The 17,097-nt window shown below is 40.0% G+C and overlaps 1 protein-coding gene across 1 annotated transcript; it reads left to right on the top strand.

The window, feature by feature from the left end:
* Window positions 1-5,346: 5,346 nt before the first annotated feature.
* Window positions 5,347-16,083, top strand: mapk13 (mitogen-activated protein kinase 13). Its single transcript, XM_084016548.1, has 12 exons — window positions 5,347-5,583; window positions 7,793-7,922; window positions 8,426-8,484; window positions 9,838-9,943; window positions 10,304-10,333; window positions 11,247-11,294; window positions 12,352-12,466; window positions 13,022-13,093; window positions 13,648-13,727; window positions 14,631-14,709; window positions 15,184-15,357; window positions 15,708-16,083. Exons 1-12 carry the CDS (start codon window positions 5,471-5,473, stop codon window positions 15,791-15,793), a joined length of 1,092 nt encoding a protein of 363 aa, XP_083872674.1. The 5' UTR covers window positions 5,347-5,470; the 3' UTR covers window positions 15,794-16,083.
* The last annotated feature ends 1,014 nt before the right edge of the window (window positions 16,084-17,097 follow it).

The raw sequence follows: 17,097 nt of genomic DNA, 5'->3' as shown, positions 1-17,097 counted from the left end.
AGACTAAACAGAACACACAGCCATGCCTAAACAAAGCTGCACTGGTTACTGATCTGATCAAAATGGCATGACTGCACCACTCTGCTCATCCTGTGGCCCTCTGCTAGACATTAGCTCCATCTTGTGGGCTATTTAGTCTTTTTTTCATAAAATACTGAGGCGCAACCATAAAGCTGCAATCTGAGTGTGATGTCTTTCCACATTTCCACATCCATAGCTGTTATTCTCATGTAACTGAGTTTGTATACGGATCAGGAGTGGCAGATTCTGCTCAGATGTGGCATGAATGACATTGAATTATAGTCGGAACTTATGTGTCGCTATGAAAGGAAAACGTCTCCCTACAACAAACTGCTGGCAAGTTCCTTCTACTGGAGCCAACTTCTAACAGACACATCAGCCATGACTTTTCTGCCAGAAGCTCATGAAACTTGCTCACTGAAAGTGAATACAAATCCTTTATGTTTAGTGTCTCCAAAAATAATTTGGAAATTTGGCATTTCACTGACATTTACCCAGACAGAGTGACGGAGGCCCTCTTCAAGCGGTTGATGACCCAGCAAGATTGATAAAATGCAAATAAATAGCAAAGAACAAATGGATTTATGATCAATATTGGCAACAGTAGACAGACACCAGATGCCTGTCCAATTGGATTTGTCAATGTTGGGTAATAGCCTGCAGGTAGCATAAGTAATCACATAGAACAAGAGGTACGCAGACTTACCCATAATGTGCATCAGTGGTCAGCTGTAGAGTGCATTCGATAAATCAGATAGGAGGACAGAGGGACAGTGTGGCTGCCAGAATATACTTCAAACTTTCTAGCTTTTGGTCAAGGTGAACAACAAGGTGGAGGAAACGTTTAACTCCTTAGAGTTCCTTTAGAACCTCTATTAAATTTAGCCCGTTTAAGGTGGTAATTTGTCCTTTGAAGATCAGTGGCTCCAGACATTATTGGATTATTCTATTAAATGTTACTTAACAGGAAGGAGGTCATCATAAACCTCATGCAATGAGGTTACGCTGGTAGGCATTATTGCGTTTTATCAACTGAAAAGCATCTGAAGGTTATTGATTTTACTGTAGCTATACTGCACTGCATTATAACTAAGTGGTTATAGCAAAAAGGGTTATGTGTCTAAATATGTCTGTCTGTGTGTATTTGCCCTGTCACCTTATATTGGCAGCTGATCACCTTGGTGTTGTTGGGTGTGTGCCATCATAAGCTCCAGTTCCCGTGATTCTGCAGAGTAGACAGCCTAGTAATGGATGGCGAAGTGGCTGGAGGTCTTTTTTGCCTGTGAGAAGGTCCACCACTTTGGTCCAGACAGACATGTCTGAACAAATTGCTGACGGATTACCTTGCAATTTGGTACAGACACCCATCCCCAGAGGATGAACTGTAATGACTTTGTTGATCCCCTGACTTTTCCTCTAAGACCACCGTGACCCAGATATCATACTGAATCATAATGGCACAAAGAGAGGATTGGACAGTTTATCCAAGCTGCTATCCTCCTGCAGCTGACTAAGAGAAACCTTTGGTCACTTTTTGTGTTTTACAAGGTACTGGATGTTTTGGCATAAATGCTTTGGTGGTCTGGGTGGCAGTTAACACAGGCTGGCACTATGGTAAGCTAAAGAAAAGACAGCACTGTTCTTAGAGATATGCATGACAAAAAAAAAGCACATGACACTAATTCTCATTTACGTTATAGAAAAAGTCATGGACACATTCACACAGAAAGCAGAGGAGACGAGGAGAGGCTGAATTATGGACGAATATCCAGATAAAAAAGCACCAACGACCAATGGAGAGAGAGAGGGGGCGGGGTCCCTGGTCCTTGGTCGAGCACAGAGAAGTCTCACTACAGAAAAGTGAGGACAAGGGGGTAGAAAAAAAGATGATAGGCAAAATACCGTATTTACTGTATATAAAGTTGTGCCTATAACCAAAACCACTCATACATATCAGCGGGTGATAGACATGTGATTTATATCAATGTGTTATATTATATAATAATACTATATTATACATTTATTTGATTCTACATCGTTTTATGGTTATATAATAAAATATAAAGGGCCATTGGATTTCAAGGTTAGCATCACCAGCCCTGTGAGATGCACAGGCCTAAAGGTTACAAAGAGAAAACCCAGCCTCTAGATATAGAAGATATGGACACAAGGCCAGCCCTCCAGGAGCTTCTAGATATAGAGAGACCCTGGGGCAAGGTTCCACCTAGGACAAGGCCACCTCCGCTAGATGCATAAGGCCAGCCCTCCAGCAACCAGATCCTACTTTCTCTAAAGGGATTATCAATCCTGCTTCATAGGTCTGATAATCCTCATTTTAGTCTCCATCATTATCCATTTTGGCCTCTATTAGCAATGACCTCCCAGTATCTATTACAGCATTTGTTGGTCTCAGAAGATTCATAGCAGGTCCAAACAAACAAGCTTTTTTGATGATTATCTTCCTCATGCTCATCCTCATCATCGGAAAGGAAAGATGGAATCGCCCACAGCTTCATCATACCCATGAACAGCTATCACCTCCGCTTTCTCATCCTCAGAGGACATGAAGTAGATTGGGAGAGCGTTACCTTTGCTGCCGTCGATGATCCTAATTACCTCAGCGAAGCCTTCAGCGGAAAGATGCTTAATGATGTAGGAGACACCTGCGGGGAAAAGAAAACATAAAGCACATGAAAACTTGGTTTCAAATCTTAAGTACCTCTCAACAAAGAGAATATTTGTGTTTCATACTTATTCCTGTGGGTACCCATGGGTAGAGATTGGGGTGTAACAGCTAATAAAGCTTTTTTTATCATATAAAATGTCTTCATACTACAGGAGAAGTTATAATTTGCCAACTGTATATTCTTACATATGTAAAATCTCCTAACATCTACATACAAATCCATGTTAAATGTCTGGAAAAGTTAATCAGGGGCTGGTGTGGGGGGTATGGTAAAGTGTTAGAAAAACTGGACCAAAAATACAATACGTTCCTATATAATACTCCAACTACTTGTTTTTCCACAGTAGATTATTTATCTACCCCAATGTGTACCAGCATTATACACATCAGATAATTAGTAGCATTAACTGTAAAATAAAAAACAAAAGTATTCGTTTTCAAATATCGTATATACAACAGTATAATAGACTTCCTGACATTCAGTTATGGCTTTTTGGATTTGCTACCCCACGATTTTCAGTGGCCCCATCTGGCCACCCCATGGAAAATGTGTGGGGGCGCCACTGGCTTTAGTTCTTCATCAAGAAGCTTCAGATTAGAAGAATTTAGCTTTCCAGCGTTTAGGTTTTGCAGCTTGGTTCAAGTCCAAAAGCAAAGTGTGAAGGCGGAAAAGGTCTGCGGATCTTAAATGGCCTCGAAGGCACATCACCGTTCTGTTACCATGGCTTTTACTGACGCACTCTTGTGTATGGGAGCTGCTCACATAATGAGTGGGTATGCACTCAACCTTTGGGCATATCTCTGTGACAAGTCGGGGAAGGGGGGAATGCTTCTCTCTCACATGGATGCTGCTGTTTCACCTCCCTTTGTCTACTTTGCTAATCACTTGACCAAACAGAGACCAGTTTAGTTTAGGTCTTAAAACACCATTGGATTTTTTTCACTCCCAAACAGGGAGTGCAGGGTGGAAAGTGGGTTTTAAAAGCCAGTAAGTTCAACAGCTGGCCAAGTAATGGCTGAGTCATTGGTATTGATCCATAATCCTTTCAACCCCTGCAGATATATGGTGGTCATTTTGTGCCACCCTGCAGTAAAAATCTTACTTATCGCACACTTTAAAAACAGTCACCTCATCCCTTTTTACATTAAGCGCTGCCCTCAAAATATGAGAGCTGCATCGACTCAAATCCCAAACAGGCATTATAGATGGAAAACACTGATTATTACACATTTTAGGTTGCATTCACTCATTTATTTGTTTACTGTATAATAATTGAATATGATTTTATATGCACATTATTTGCAATTTTGTATCTTCTTACATTGTCCCATGTTACAATAGAATTATTCTGATAACTGACATGAGACTATCATAAGGCTTGGCCTTATTAGTCCATGCTACTCTTACAACCCTGTGCTTCCAAATGCACATACTTGGTCCGCATCTGATACAAAATAACAATATTCCAAATATAAGCATTGTGGGGAATTCTAAGGATATACATTTAAGACTACCCTCTGCACACATAAACAATTTAGTTCAAATAAAACTGGATGGAGAACTTCAAACATGTAGGCTACTAATAGCAAAAACAAAATGCAGAAATTCAGTTGAATGGTGATGCGTACCGTTCTGATAAGAGAACTGTCAACTGTAAAGGATAACCATTAAGATCAAAAGAAAAACACCATCATTGAATTGACAAGGTATGTTCTGCTTTGATCGCCAAAGGCGCAGCTCCAAGTTATGTATCTTAATGACACTGCAGGCTTCAGTGTTGATTTTCTGGCTTTTCTGGCTTGTGTCTAATACACAAATGTTTACGCTACAGCGCAGGAATGACATTTTCTTTTTTAAATGTTTGTTGATAGCGTAACAAAACAGCAACATTCTACCAGGTTATGATTGGAAAAAAAGAAGGGCTCATCATTATGGGTAGTGTATTCATTGCTTAAGAACCTACACTGTATTTATGCACAAAGTAAAAATCCCAGGGCTCAGTTACATGTCTCTATCCATGTCTGTAAGTGTGAATGTCCTGCAGTAAGCTGCCATGATTCATAAACTTCTGGCAATCTACAGTAATTATTCTGACAAGTAACACCTTCTATGTGTGGGTGGGAGCAGTCATATTGACATGTTACAGCAAGCAAGCCATCTGATTTTCCATAAATCATTTGGTTGTTTTCCAAATGATGGCGGTGGATGAGGCATGCGAAATTGAATTTTGTCTGCAAAGGAAGACTACATGAGGCTACATGTTAAGTAGTCCTCGGGCTGCTTGTCTTGTGTAATTCAGTGAGTGTAGTTTGTGAGACACAGCATTGTGCTGTGTTGCCGAGAGAAGCCAGTCAGAAACGGTCAGGTTTAGAAAGGAAATGCTATGCCTTCAAAATAAAGTTTGATTTTGAAACCATCTCAAACTAAATAACATGTTTCCAGTTATTTTTTAATTGATGCTCTCTTATAGCATACATTTATTATGAATTTGCATAATTGGAGGCAAATTGTACGTGCTTATTCTGTTTTTCGCGGGTTTTGGCCGCAGCACGTTAGCTTTAACCGTTGGTTTCTCGGTTACTCCCACAGTAAATTTCGAGCGGATATTATTTTGAAAACCTGTAACGGAAGTAAGCTGTAAGACGATAACTGTATGTTGTCTCGTACTTGGGCAGTGTTTTGCTTTGCCTTCTGAACAAGTGACAGGTTTACAAGAGAAGGAAGGATAACTTTTTCCCAAGCGTCGCCTTCTCCTCTTCACCATGGAGGCTCGGGCTCATTATTCCCGGGAGGAAATCAACAGCACGATCTGGGAAGTCCCGGAGAAATACACACGGCTTAAACAGATAGGCACCGGGGCGTACGGCTGCGTGTGGTGAGTGTTAACCTTGTGTATGCGTGTGCGTGTGTGTCGTAGTTGGGACTGGACTGTGTATGACTGCTGTGTTTAGTCTGAGCCAGGCATTCACTAACGTTAGCTACACTGGCTACACTGTGCTGGGCCTGGGTTATATCCTGTAGTGTAACGTTACACCAACACACTGACGACACAGCGTCTAACACCTGGCGCCTCATAGCGCATCCTTGTGTCCGCAGCGCAACGACTACACACCGCAATACTATTACCTTTCAAACTTATATGTCTGCACAGTAACAAGGGAGATGTGTCTGTTTTACAATGTCAATATTAAAGATGGCCACTTTGATTTATCCGTGCAGTTACATACAAGGTACAGAAACACATTGTGGAAGCCGCAGAAACAGATAGTGTGCAAATTATATTATGTGCTCATAACTGAGTACGTAGCCTATATTTAAATAGCGGTATGTGTATTTACACGCAGTAAAACACATAGCACTGAAATTCAATTATATATTAGAGATATACATAACTTTATGGGGTCAGTCGTCAGTCCATGAGGCACATATTCAGTGGTAAGGTGTTGTAGCATTCATTTGTCTGTTAAAGAAAATACAGTAAATATTCTGGAGAGACCCTACATCACTCAATAATTATTGATTTGCAGGGATTGTTTACCCAGCTGATTATATAAATACAATCACTGTTTAGGTCAGCTAATGCTGGAATTTGGTGATACATGTTATACACTATATTTGTGGTGTTATATATATGATATTATATCTTAAAAGGTAAACATCCATCCACACTACTTTAAAGTCACACTCCTCTTAAGTTATTCATAAAGTCAGTTCCCTAAAATACAAGGCTGCTGTCAAGTTCCACGTGAATATTATACAAACACACTTGGCACTAAAACACTCAGGGCTGAGGCTAGGATTTTATGAATGAGTCCGACTTCCCCCAGAAGAATCTCACCAACCCGAGACATTTTTGCCACTAACCAAACTCTGTGGCATTTTTTAAAATCTAAAAATCGCCAAGTCCAATCTGTTATTTCAACGCCTTCTCTACACTTCCAAATATATAATTACAGTGAATACTAAAGGCCTTTTATTCTTACAGAGTACATGTTGTTTTACCCTGCTACTAATACTCTCATCTCATCACTGTAGACAGGAAGATTTGTTTCATTTCATCATCCATACTATAACATATACATGTTTGTAACCTGTAGCACCACAAATGAGAGGATTTTGTATTGGAAAGATGCTGGATGATGTCCACTGAACACTGAACACTGAACTTTTATTTAGTCAGAAAACACTGCTTTGTGTGTTTCAGTCTCAGCTTTGTTATTTATAGACCATTTGTTTGTGTACAATTTCGAGAGCCTCGGGGGGGGGGGGGGGGGCTAAACCAAAAAGTCACATAGTTAAAAATCCATCATCGTGGATTCCGGTGCTTCTGATGTCAGAGCTGCCGGTAGGCTTGCTAGCTGTGGTTACCAGGGTTTTCAGCATTAGTGTGGGAGTGATGTTCTGTCATTGCTGAACATGTCTGACCTTTAAAAGAAGCACCATCTGATGAACTTGGATCAAGCCACCACCATTAGCTGTTATTTTGCCAAATTGCACATCCCCCGAGAACCATCTTGTGACAATTACAAACATGGAAAGAGAATGAATTATTAAACAGAAACATAACCAACAGTTTCATAAGTGCTGTACGTGTGAGTACAGTATTTACTGTGGATGCTAGCCAGGCATGAATCAGCTGCGGCAGGTTAAATTGACGTTAATATCCGACATTAGCGCATCATCGTTGTCCACAGCACTATACACAAGTGATGTGTGTAATGTGTGTTGGTGGATGTGGCTCTAAATAGTCTAACAAGCCTTTCCTCCTACGATTTGGTGCCCTGCAGATCACTGCAGACATACTGTGCTCACCGCCAGTTGCCAAACATTTACATGTTCATGCTCAATAAACCACAGACCCCCCCTCCACTCTGTGAGAGAATGGGTCCCACTTACTGTACCTCCATCTGAGAACGTCTTTGCAGCCAATTCCATCACTGAGTGAGAGTGAAACCTCAAAATAGACCCTTCTGTCATCTTACAGCTCCTCTGACTTCAAAAGAGTGAAATCATAGTGATACTATCAGACACACGGAGACTCGGAGTGCACAGCTAATGATGTGTTTTTCCATTATTCATCACAGCTCTACAATAAACGAGAAGACTAAAGAGAAAGTGGCCATCAAGAAGCTCCACAGGCCCTTCCAGTCAGAGATCTTCGCTAAGAGGGCTTACAGAGAGCTGCGGCTGCTCAAACACATGAAGCATGAAAACGTGAGCAGATTGAACCGAGCAAATCACCTAATTCCTATAACACAATGGAGATTTGGCCTTTAAAGTGGCAATTCTTTCAGCCTTTTTGTTGATTTTTTTTCTATTTGAGTTCCATTTTTGTGTCTATACAATGGAGAAAAACTGTAATACATATTGAAATACTTTCAGCAGGGGGCTCTATGCTCAGTCACAATTCTGTCACCTACTTCGGCGATAGATAGTAACTTACATTTATTTTAAGAACATCTTTAAGATGTAAGAACATCTTTAAGATGTTATTATTTGTCTCTTTTTGGTTGTTTTCACCCGATATATTAAGTTTGATCTTGTCTATCTATGACTTGCCATGTCTTGCTTCACTAAATATATATTTTTTTTTTTAAAGGCGAGATTGTCACTTTAAATAGCACAGTCGTTTTGTATTTTTATATGATAATATCCTGCAAATACCTCATGCATGCTCCCACACTGACCTCATCACCTCGCCTTTTCATTCCAACCAGGTGATAGGACTTCTCGATGTGTTTTCAGCTGCCACAAGCCTCGATGACATGCAGGACTTGTGAGTATTTTTTGCCTCAGGCAGAGACGGGCAAAAATATGTATTATTTTCAAGTGTGGAGATGTATGACGCAAAAAGGCCACTTTAATGTCAAAAGTATGTGGACGTGTAAATATTACACCAATGTGTGTATCTCTAACAGCCTCCAGTCTTCTGTGAAGTGAAGATTTTGGAACATGGCCGCAGGGATATTCGCCCCCGTTCTGCCACAGAAGTATTAGTGAGGTCGGCCACTAATGTTGGGCAGTGAGGCCTGGCTCACTGCCACCGTCCCAATTTATCCAAAAGTTGATGGACATGTGGGAGGTCAGGGCTCTGTGAAGGTCACTCAAGTTCTTCAACACCAAACTCTTAAAACGATGTGTGTGGTCACTCACTCACTACTCTCTATATATAGTTTGCCACAGTGCTGTCCAAATATATAGTAAGAATGAATGTCTTATTGCCTCCACATTGATAACGGCAGCAATATCGCTCCTTCCGTTCTTTCCTTTCACAATAAAAGCCCTAGACATATATACGTTGAACCACTGATTACCGGCGGAACTTACATTTAATAAAATAGCCTACAAATTGTGTTTATTACAAAAAAACAGTCATTAGTAATTATGGGTGGACCTCTAGCCACCGTTGATCTGATGTTTTAATTGTTTTAAAACATTGTTTTTTCATTTATCTATTAGTCCTCTATAGAACTTCCTGGATTGTGAAGTAGGTAGTAGTGAATAAGTGACATTTCCCAAGGACTTGGCTTTATTCACAGGAAAATTGTCATGTTAAAACAAGAAAGGACCTTCCCTAAACTGTTGCCACATAAGCTTCAAGATCTTATTGGACCTTGCACTCACCTAGTCAGAGAACGGGAGAGAAGTAAACCTTAATTTTATTGGTTGAATTTTGATCAGCACAAACTACTGTAAACACTAAAATACACAACTTTAACTGACCATTTATAATATGAATATACATGAAAATTAAAAGGTATATTAATTGTATTTCCCCATTTATCAACTAATAATTACAGAAAATAAATGAGAATGTTGTTAGAGTTATTTAATTAAATGACTCAATTTAGTGTGCTCTTAAAATGAATACAAACTTCAAGCTTTGACTGTAGCAGCTGCAAATAAGGAGTGTGCTGCAAAGGGGAAGAGTATGCTGGCGTGTTACATAAACATACACAAGCAGCCGCTGTTCCTGAATCAAAGTTTAAAAAGTCCTGGATTACAGCATTTACAGGGTGTGGGTAATAACAGGGAACACAAGAGGTAAAGCCATTTCTTGTGCATTAGTTGTGATCTTGTCCATCTTATTATCTTGCTCGCTCTGCCTCTCTCCCACTCTTTTCCTCAGCTACCTGGTGATGCCTTACATGTTTACTGACCTGTCGAAGGTGCGAGGTCATCTCACAGAAGACAAAGTCCAGTTTCTCGTTTACCAGATGCTCTGTGGACTCAGGGTGAGTCGGGGGAGCCGACCTTTCAGAAACATGCAACTTTATCAGCAAGTATCATGAGGATATTGTGGAAACTTTATTATAACTAATTAAAACATCAGTAAATATGTTATAAGGTTATTATGTAACACAGTCATGCCAGAATTATTCTGTATTTGAACATGTGCTACAATAAGTACGTAGAATTGTCTGTACTTGCATGCAAAATACATATAATGGAGGGTGTAGTGGAGATGCCTTAAATAAGTCATTACAACACAATTAGACACAATTATAGAATAGAGAGGCACTGAAAATTACTTGAAAAAGAAAAGACGCAGATTAAAAAGCGCGTGTGTGACTGCAATTTCTCCCTTTCTGCAGTACATTCACAAGGCAGGAATCATCCACAGGGTAAGTACAAGTCACATGTCACGGTCGACATTCAAGCGTTGGTCAAAAAAGAAAACTCCTGGGGAAATGAATTATAGTGTACAAAGACAGCAAACGTGCAGCAAACGTGCAGCAAACGTGCACTTTTTCTTGTCCTGCAGAAGTGCATGTGAATGTTGATTTAATTTGTCATTGTTATGGAGTCAGAAAAACCCTGCCCCAACAGGTAGGATGAGGTGACTCGCTAAGGTCTGACTGCATGTCTAGAGACGTTAGGCCACACCCGTCAGCACCGATGCCAAGTGGGTGTGTGCGCTGTGTAGGGGAAAGTAAGGTTAGATCAATACAACACTTGCATATCAGGCAGATATGAATGGCTTCTTACCTCACTCGTACTCAGGATTTCAACCTGCAACATCTACTGTTAAATCTACTGTTTGATTGTTTTCCTTGCAGTGAAGGAGCAGCTTTACAGACACACTAATGTTCACTGAGATGTATCTTTAGCAATCACTGGGCAATGTGGCTTTTTGGTCAGAACATGTATTGATTATGCTGTGGGTGGGCTGTGAACATTTGTTTGAGATCAGCTGTGTTTGTGTGTTTAGACTGTAGAGAATATGATCTTGCACAGTCAGTGTTACCCTTCTAGTACTCACGTAATCTTCAACACTCCCTAACCATGCCACACATTGTGTCACAGTATTATGGTCTTACGGTCAGTTTATCAATGAGTCACACTGTTTGAATCCCTGTTTAAGACACAGTATTCAGGCATTAAAGCATCCAGCTGAGTCGTGTTAATCCACAGGAACGACAAGCATTAAGGCTTTTCCTGGTCCCAGTTTTGATACCACACACTACAAACACTATAACGTTCTGTTAATCACTATGTGCAATAAGTAACCAGCGCTCCGCTCATTTTCATTTACAGGATCTTAAGCCTGGAAACTTGGCTGTGAATCAAGACTGTGAACTAAAGGTTTGTTCCTCTAAGGATTACACTGAAAGACAGAGCACAGCTGAAATGAATGGGCTGCTGCAGCAGTAAAATAATAGCAATCAGCAGGCACAAGAGAGTGATCAAATAAAAATGATAAAATACAAGAAAAACCATCAAATTAGTACATTCATTTCCTGTTCTCTGTATTTTGCTAACAGTTGTTTTTCGTATTAGACTGATTTGATTCTGGGTCTGAAAATCTTAATGTGTGTCTTTCGGTAATTTAAACCTTAAACATTGGAACCATTATGGGCAACATGTGTCTATATGTCCGTTAAAGTTGCAGTTGGTAACTGTTAAAAATAACTTTTGATCATATTTTCTCATGCTGTCACTGAGTCCTGACAGTAATGAGACAGGTAGTCTGTGGAAAAAAATCCGGTTTCTCTGCCTCCTTTTAGTCTCCTAATTGGCGACGTAAGATTCTTGCGTGCTCGGAGAGCTGTGATTGACAGCTGCGTTAGAGATTCCTCGGTTCTGATTGGTTGTTTTCCTTTGAGCATGTTGGAATCTTGCCATTAGGAGCACTGGGGGAAGGCAGAGGAACCTGTTTTTCCCACAGGCCTACTATCAGGATATAGTGACACCTTGAGCAAGTATGATAACAAAGTTATTTTTATAAAAGTTACCAACTTCAGCTTTAAAGTGATGGTTCGGAGTAAAATGCACCCGAGGTCATTTCCACCATGACATCCAGCCAAATACCCCCTCGGAAGCATTTTTAGCGATGGTCAGCATTGGTCAAGATAGCCACTATCAGCCGAATGGCTTAGTACTAGCGCTACGGTACAGAGGGTATATCTCGTAAATTACCCAACTAATAATATCTTCTATCTTGACCAATGTTGACTATCGCTAAAAATGCTTCCGAGGGGGTATTTGGCTGGATGTCATGGTGGAAATTACCTAGGGTGCATTTCACCCCGAACCATCACTTTAAGTGAAATGAACACCTATCAAAAAATAAATTAACTTTACGGATGCCTGTGGTGGACAGCGTTCGTGTTCCAGACTGTGATTACTTTCTTTGCTGCAGATCCTGGACTTCGGGCTGGCTCGTAGTACTGATGCCGAGATGACGGGCTATGTGGTGACCCGTTGGTACCGGGCGCCCGAGGTCATCCTGAACTGGATGCACTACACCCAAACTGGCAAGACAATCGCTGCTCTTACACATTCTTACCTGCTGTTGTCTCCGTATTGAGTTGGCCTGCTGCTGTTGTAACTGCTTGTTGTTTGTCGTGTGAAAACGGCCCAACTCCAGTTCAAGGATTTCTTTCTTAAAGCGGTGGCTCATATGATACACTATGGGTCAGCAGTTTTCATAATCCTGCTGTTGGTGCGTGAAATACATTTGAAGTTGGATTGGTGTCATTTTGTCAATAGATCTTTTTTCATCTTAATCTGTTAGAAGTTGACAAAGACGAGTCTGACAGCAGCCTGATGGTGCTGAGACTCCATGAACACTTTCCCAGAATTTATGTTTCTTTCAGAGATAGGTTCTGTGGGATGTAGCACAGAGAGCAACTCTGGCAAGTTTACACTCTTAGTAGGATTATATTACTCACCAAGTATTCCCCACTATAAACAGCATGACTTGCATATAAATACTACCTTCCTCATTTGTACTGCACTGAGCTTAAGCTGCAACTGTCTGACTGATTTGTGTTCTCTTGGGTGCTCACTCGTTTCTTGTTTTATTCTAGTGGACATTTGGTCTGTGGGCTGTATCATGGCAGAGATGATCAATGGAAGAACCCTTTTCAAAGGGAAAGACTGTATCCTTTCATCGCTTGGTCCGTTTACGGGACTTGAAGCTTTTGAAGCCTGTGTAATGCCAAATATGGAGCATATCCAGAATTTAGTAATGTAAATGTACTGTGTGATTCCCAAATGACAACACATCAAGTTTTTATATCTCTCCATTAAATCATTGAAATAATAAAGTCAATTTAAGCCACTTGATGAAACAGTGACAGATTTATGATGAGCACTATAAATCAGGTGCAGAATGGGAAACAAAAAGCAATCATATTACATGCAGCAAAAAAAAACCTCAGGCAGAATGTAATGCAGCTACTCCTGCACTATATTACATACTTTTCTGCATGTTTTATATTCACCTTTTATGTATTTTTTGCACTTGAGGCAACTTACTGATTTATTGCATCTACTAGCAAATAAAGCTGTCACTTGTGGCTCTCAGTTCCCTTTATTATTCAGTTTTATGGACCCGCATGGAAACCCTCCTCTCCACTGTTTCTGAGTGGATGCTTGCTTATTGAACCACCAGGACATCTCGGTAAAAAACTCCTTGACCCTTTAAAACCAGACATGGACCAGCTGACTCAGATCATGAAAGTGACTGGAGTACCTGGACCAGAGTTCATACAGAAGCTGGACAGTCCAGAGGTAGGACAAATTATGCCATGTATATTGTATGTTTTTTTTTTTTTAATCAATGACGCCAGTGGCTGATCTGTTGCTAGTATTCATGACCATTAAAGCTGATAGAAAAAAAAGAGATGCCAAGTATGAATTGATTTCCCTCAGAGTGAAAGTGAGCATGCCTAATCTCAAAATCATTTGGATCATGGGGCACTAAATCTTTCACTGACAGTCATGATGATGATATTAACAAGTCCCGCTAGCAGGCACTCAGAGGTTGCCATATACTTTAGGTCCATCCAACACTTTGCCTTCCTTCAAGCTTTACCTGTAGTAGGATTAAAAATATCAAATTTGTCCTGAGGGTGGCACTAGAGGAAAAGTATAGGCATCAACAAAACCATGTAGCAGGAAGGGATAATGGGAGATTACAGCTCTTTACCTATTCAATAATATATTGTTTCATAAATCCCAGAAACAAAGACCAAATAAATAATAAGGATTATGAATAAATTATTCTGTCTATCATTGTCACACTATAATAACACATAATGTATGAACGAAATCTCAATTTCCTTTATTTCATTTTTGCAATGTGCTCTACAATGAAATTGGCACAGAATACATTTTAACTTAAGCAAAGTAATTTAGAGGATTGAATATTGATTTTATAGAAACACCTGTATCATCTGCACAGAATGGAGCCGTTGGTTTGTTATTTACTCAATAGTGAACAACAGATTCTTGTCTTTGCAGAATATAATATATTATACAATATATCTATGTGTGTGTGTGTGTGTGTGTGTGTGTGTGTGTGTGTGTGTGTGTGTGTGTGTGTGTGTGTGTGTGCTTGTGTGTGTATAATTATATATATATGGCAAATTTGGTTTTTGAGATTCATTGTAGTTCTCTCTCCTTCTAAACCAGGCCAAAAGTTATGTTAAGGGCCTTCCTCGCTATCCCAGAAAAGACTTCTCAACGTTGTTCCCCAGAGCCAGCGCAACGGGTGAGTTTATCAACAGGTTTTTTCTTACCAGTCTACAAATATTTATTCTTATCCCACTTGAGACACATTTAGCACACATGTATTTCTTTTACTAGTCTACACAGTGCTGGTCCAGTTGGGGATGAAAGGAGTGTTGTTGAAATAATCATCTGTTTCATTTGTTTCCTTTTGCTACTTTCTGTCTCTGAATGAACACTGTAATTTCTCTCTACGCACCCTGTTTATCAACGCCTTTTCTCCTGCTGTTCTAAACAATCACAGTCAAGTAGATCAAGAATCTGAGAAATTCTCTCAGGGTACATTTTATCTCTCTGGCAGAAGGAGGAATTTCTTTGTTTGTATTTTTTGGAAACTGCACAAAACAAATAGTATTTTGGACTTGTATGCATAATTTAATCTTCTGCTTCTGAAGCAGAAACCTGCCTGTGGCTCATGTCAATGTAATCTAATGGTTGTATTTTTCACTGTTTGCAGGTATCGACCTGCTGGAGAAGATGCTGGTTCTGGACGGAGACGAGCGACCCACAGCCGAACTGGCTCTGGAGCACCCATATTTCGATAGCCTGAGGGACCCAGATGACTTACCTGAACCTGCGCCATACGATGACAGCCATGACAACGCCACATTGTCCCTGGATGAGTGGAAGCGTAAGCGAAAAACAATAAGCAAACATCAGTGAAAGAAACTGTCATAATATATATTAATTTGCACATTTGAGTAGTGTATACAATCACTGCTTGGGTATGTGTCATTTACAGATCTTGACACATTGTATTATCGCCATACTTACATTTTTCTTTTTTAAGTATTTACCACTTTGGCCATATTGAATGATTTCTAACTACACAACATCCTTTTGCAGGGCTTCTGTGAATGTGATAATTAAGAATTCATGTTAGGTGTAGTATGCCTTTAATGGCTTTCTGTTTTAATTATTATTGGCAGTGTGTTCATGCACCAAATGGAGAAAACAAATGCTTTTCCCCTATGGCTGCAGGGTTGTGCTTCAGAGAGGTGAAAAGCTTTGTGCCGTTCCCACGACGCGATTCTAAGAGGAAAAACACACTGACCATGTCTCCGTGATGAATGTCTTCTAACTACTGGTGACCCGACCTACACAGCATACAGCCAATGGTGCCCTTGTCTATTTCAGCCATGGATCCACTCTATTTCTTTTACCCTGGATAGTGAAGTGTGATTGTAGTAAAATTGACACCTTTTTTTGTGCAATTGTTTCCTTAGTGTGGATTGCCCTTTGTGTTACACATTCCTTATCAGTGAATTGTCTTGCGAATGTATTGTGACCAAATGTCACAGAGTTTACTGTAAGATTTACTGTAATGTTGGTTTTCCAATTAAATAATAAGAAAATATGTTTTTTTTTTTTTTTTTTCTGCATAGATTAAAAGCCTTGAGGTGTAAATAGCATCTTCATAAGTTGTACAGTCTAAGTTTTCCCAATGAATGCACTGAAATAGCCTGACCAGCGAAAAAAAAACATCAACAGCAATTACTGTGTGAATGTCCAATATGTTACAGCGACAGCTGGAATATGCGACCATGATGCTGTAAACTACTAGTCATTTTATTCATGTCTCTGCTCTGTGGTTTCATACTTAACTACTGTAATGTCAGATATGCTGTCTATGTTAGAACTTCAAACTTGCACCCACACCCTTGTGGATCTTCCAGTAAGCAGCAGCAATTAAATATGTACTTGATCATTTAGAGGCTGCTGTGTGGTAAATAATGCTGCACATAAAATAATTAATTAGGGTTAAGGTTTTTCTGTTTAATTATTTGTATCATCTACACTTGCTGCCCATGAGACTGATTTGAACCTTTTAATACCATACAATATTATGCTGGTCACTGTGTGTGTGTGTGTGTGTGTGTGTGTGTGTGTGTGTGTGTGTGTGTGTGTGTGTGTGTGTGTGTGTGTGTGTGTACTGGGATATGAATATTAATATTCATGCGCATGCATGTGTGCACATGATTTGTCTGACTGGGGTGACAGTACCGGTGTCACGTTGCAAACCCAGATATAGGGCAGACAGCGTTAGTTTGTTGATTTGGATTGAAAACCGCGTCATAATTCATAAAACTGTACTAAGATCGATACAGACTGTGTGAGTTGTAATTGGCCCTGTTGAGTAGCTTGCGCGCGAAAACCATGACCGGGTGACGTCCAGGGGGCTGGCTAAAAGCCTAACTGCTGCTATCAAGGTAACGTTAGCCCACAGGCTACCACAAAACCGGAAAGGGAGACATTTCGCCGTCAAAATAAAAATATAATAATGTAGACGTGAATTGAATGGCAACATAATTTCGCGCAGATATTTAATTAATCAAGATGAACGTCCAGCCTGTTTGGCTGTAAGAAGACC

The sequence above is a fragment of the Eutrigla gurnardus genome (genome assembly GCF_963514095.1).
Source record: "Eutrigla gurnardus genome assembly, chromosome: 8".
Taxonomy (NCBI): domain Eukaryota; kingdom Metazoa; phylum Chordata; class Actinopteri; order Perciformes; family Triglidae; genus Eutrigla; species Eutrigla gurnardus.
This window is presented reverse-complemented; position numbering and strand designations above follow the sequence as displayed.

Excerpts from the sequence above, each read along its gene's own strand:
- mapk13 (XM_084016548.1), top strand. The coding sequence starts at position 5,471 with ATGGAGGCTCGGGCTCATTATTCCCGGGAGGAAATCAACAGCACGATC. Across the intron at positions 7,923-8,425 it reads AACACATGAAGCATGAAAAC|GTGATAGGACTTCTCGATGT; the intron begins GTGAGCAGATTG and ends CATTCCAACCAG. Across the intron at positions 8,485-9,837 it reads CTCGATGACATGCAGGACTT|CTACCTGGTGATGCCTTACA; the intron begins GTGAGTATTTTT and ends TCTTTTCCTCAG.